Source organism: Ambystoma mexicanum, chromosome 7q (assembly GCF_040938575.1).
Source record: "Ambystoma mexicanum isolate Mex_15411 chromosome 7q, UKY_AmexF1_1, whole genome shotgun sequence".
Classification (NCBI taxonomy): domain Eukaryota; kingdom Metazoa; phylum Chordata; class Amphibia; order Caudata; family Ambystomatidae; genus Ambystoma; species Ambystoma mexicanum.
In genome coordinates, this window is record NC_090941.1 from 1046918378 (window position 1) to 1046920527 (window position 2150).

General features: G+C 39.3%; 1 protein-coding gene across 1 annotated transcript; it reads left to right on the forward strand.

The window, feature by feature from the left end:
* The first annotated feature begins 428 nt into the window (after positions 1–428).
* Positions 429–1388, forward strand: LOC138528134 (olfactory receptor 52E5-like). The gene has a single exon (XM_069639587.1). It carries the CDS (start codon positions 429–431, stop codon positions 1386–1388), a length of 960 nt encoding a protein of 319 aa, XP_069495688.1.
* Positions 1389–2150: the final 762 nt, after the last annotated feature.

Here is a 2150-nt window from a genome sequence, read left to right on the forward strand (position 1 = left end):
CTGTGGGGGCTCAAATGGGAATGGGGAATGGTTGGGTGAATGGGGACTTACCGGGTCCGCACAAGTCGGAATGTCCCGGTAAGTCCCCATTCACCCAGACCGGACACGGACCCGGGTTTGGAGGCAGCCATGGTGCAAAAACCGCCATGGCTGCCTCCAAACTCAGAATGCGGCCTAATGTATTTTAAACAGGGTGTGGGTTTGGGTTATTGATAGTGTGACTGAAATTAGGAAATTTAAATGGTATACTGAGAATATTTGCCTCCTTTTTCTACTGTTTCAATACAAGTCTTTAAATATAGTTTCATTCACTGTCCTACGGCACTCCCCATTATTGACTGTGATGAAATACTTGGAAACTTGTTATATCTGATTATCATTTGTGTTTTGTTTGCAGGAAAAGAATACTCTTTGCTATATCGCCGGATATGATCTCTTGTAAAAATTTGCTGGAAGACGCATCTACCGTGAACAATACTGGTTTCCAAATTCCAACATTTATCCTAATTGGCATTCCAGGACTCGAATACGCACACATCTGGTTATCCATCCCTTTTTGTTTTACGTATATCATTGCAGTTTTCGGAAACACTCTAATTTTATTCATTATAAAAACAGAAGAATGCCTCCACCGTCCAATGTTTATTTTCCTGTGCATGCTGGCTGGAGCTGATCTAATTATTATAAACTCAGTCTTGCCAAAAGCATTGGGCATATTTTGGTTCAGTTCAAGGGAGATTTATCTGAATTCCTGCCTCATCCAGATGTATATAACTCATGTCTTTACTTCCTTTGAATCTGGAGTTCTTGCTTTGATGGCCCTGGACCGTTACATTGCTATTACCAATCCACTCAGGTACACATCAATCTTAAGCAATCAACGGGCAGGCATGCTAGGGTTGTCCTACCTTTTCCGAAGTGCCCTATATTACGCCCTGTACCCATATCTTGTTAAGAGGTTATCCTATTCTGAAAGTAACACCATCGGCCACACCTACTGTGAGCACATGTCCGTTGCAAAACTGTCCTGCTCGGACATTACATTCAACATCATCTACGGCTTGATTATCTCTCTCTTGAGCGGGGCTCAGGATGTATCATTTATAATCTTCTCCTACATCATGATTTTGAGGGCTGTCTCTAGACTTTCCACTTGGGGAGAGTGTTGGAAGGCACTAAACACATGCATGTCCCATGTCTGTGTGATGATGGTGTTTTTTATTCCAATTTTGACCACACTCGTCATACAAAGATTTAACCACAGTATCATACCTTATATACATATATTAGTGGCCAACATATACATTCTTATTCCTCCCATGGTGAATCCTTTAGTCTACGGGATACGTACACAACAGATCCGAGTTAAGGTGCTGAGTTTAATCTGACATGTTATGACAGAACAGAAAACAATTTAAAACCTATGGTTAAACAAGAAGGAATCTTTCATTATTAAACATTATCTATGTCTGCATGCAAGGAGAACAACCCTGTATTAGCACAGCAGGGCGTTGAAAAGATTTGAAGTCTGTCAAACAGATTTTATTCAGTTTACACCATTAAAATCACACATAGTAAAAATATTATACACAATACATACAATAGAGTAGCCTACCAATTAATGCTAATACTTCATACTGGTACATTAAAATACTAAAATTAATTGGATTTAAACCAGGTACATAACAGTTCCCCTGCTATCAGAAAATAAACATATCCCCACCCCAAGATTCTTTCACAAATAATAAAATATCAAATATAAAATTATTATCTTCGAGCACATAATTAAAAACATAGCCTCTGCACAAGTCCTAATGTAATTCTTTAGGAAGTGTGGCCTTTACCGTCTACTTCTTGGCCTTATATTAAATTATATTAAATTTGCATACCAGTAAAAAAAAAGTTTTCAGTCCTTCCCAGCCCACTCGGACAACTTTTTTCCAAATCTAACCATGTGGTTCTGGCTCACACTGGTAGAACATTTAGCCTGATAGGATAGGATAATTCTTCTGCACTCATGAGAGTTAACCTTTATAACAACATTTTCGGGGGGTCAGCACTGCACAACATTCCCAAGGACAATTTTGAGATGCGCTTCTGGGTGTTAATCCATTCATTCTGGTCCAGACGCTCCCCAATTAACCTTCTCT

Bases quoted from the DNA above. Each gene is read 5' to 3' on its own strand.
- LOC138528134 (XM_069639587.1), top strand. From the start codon at position 429: ATGATCTCTTGTAAAAATTTGCTGGAAGACGCATCTACCGTGAACAAT.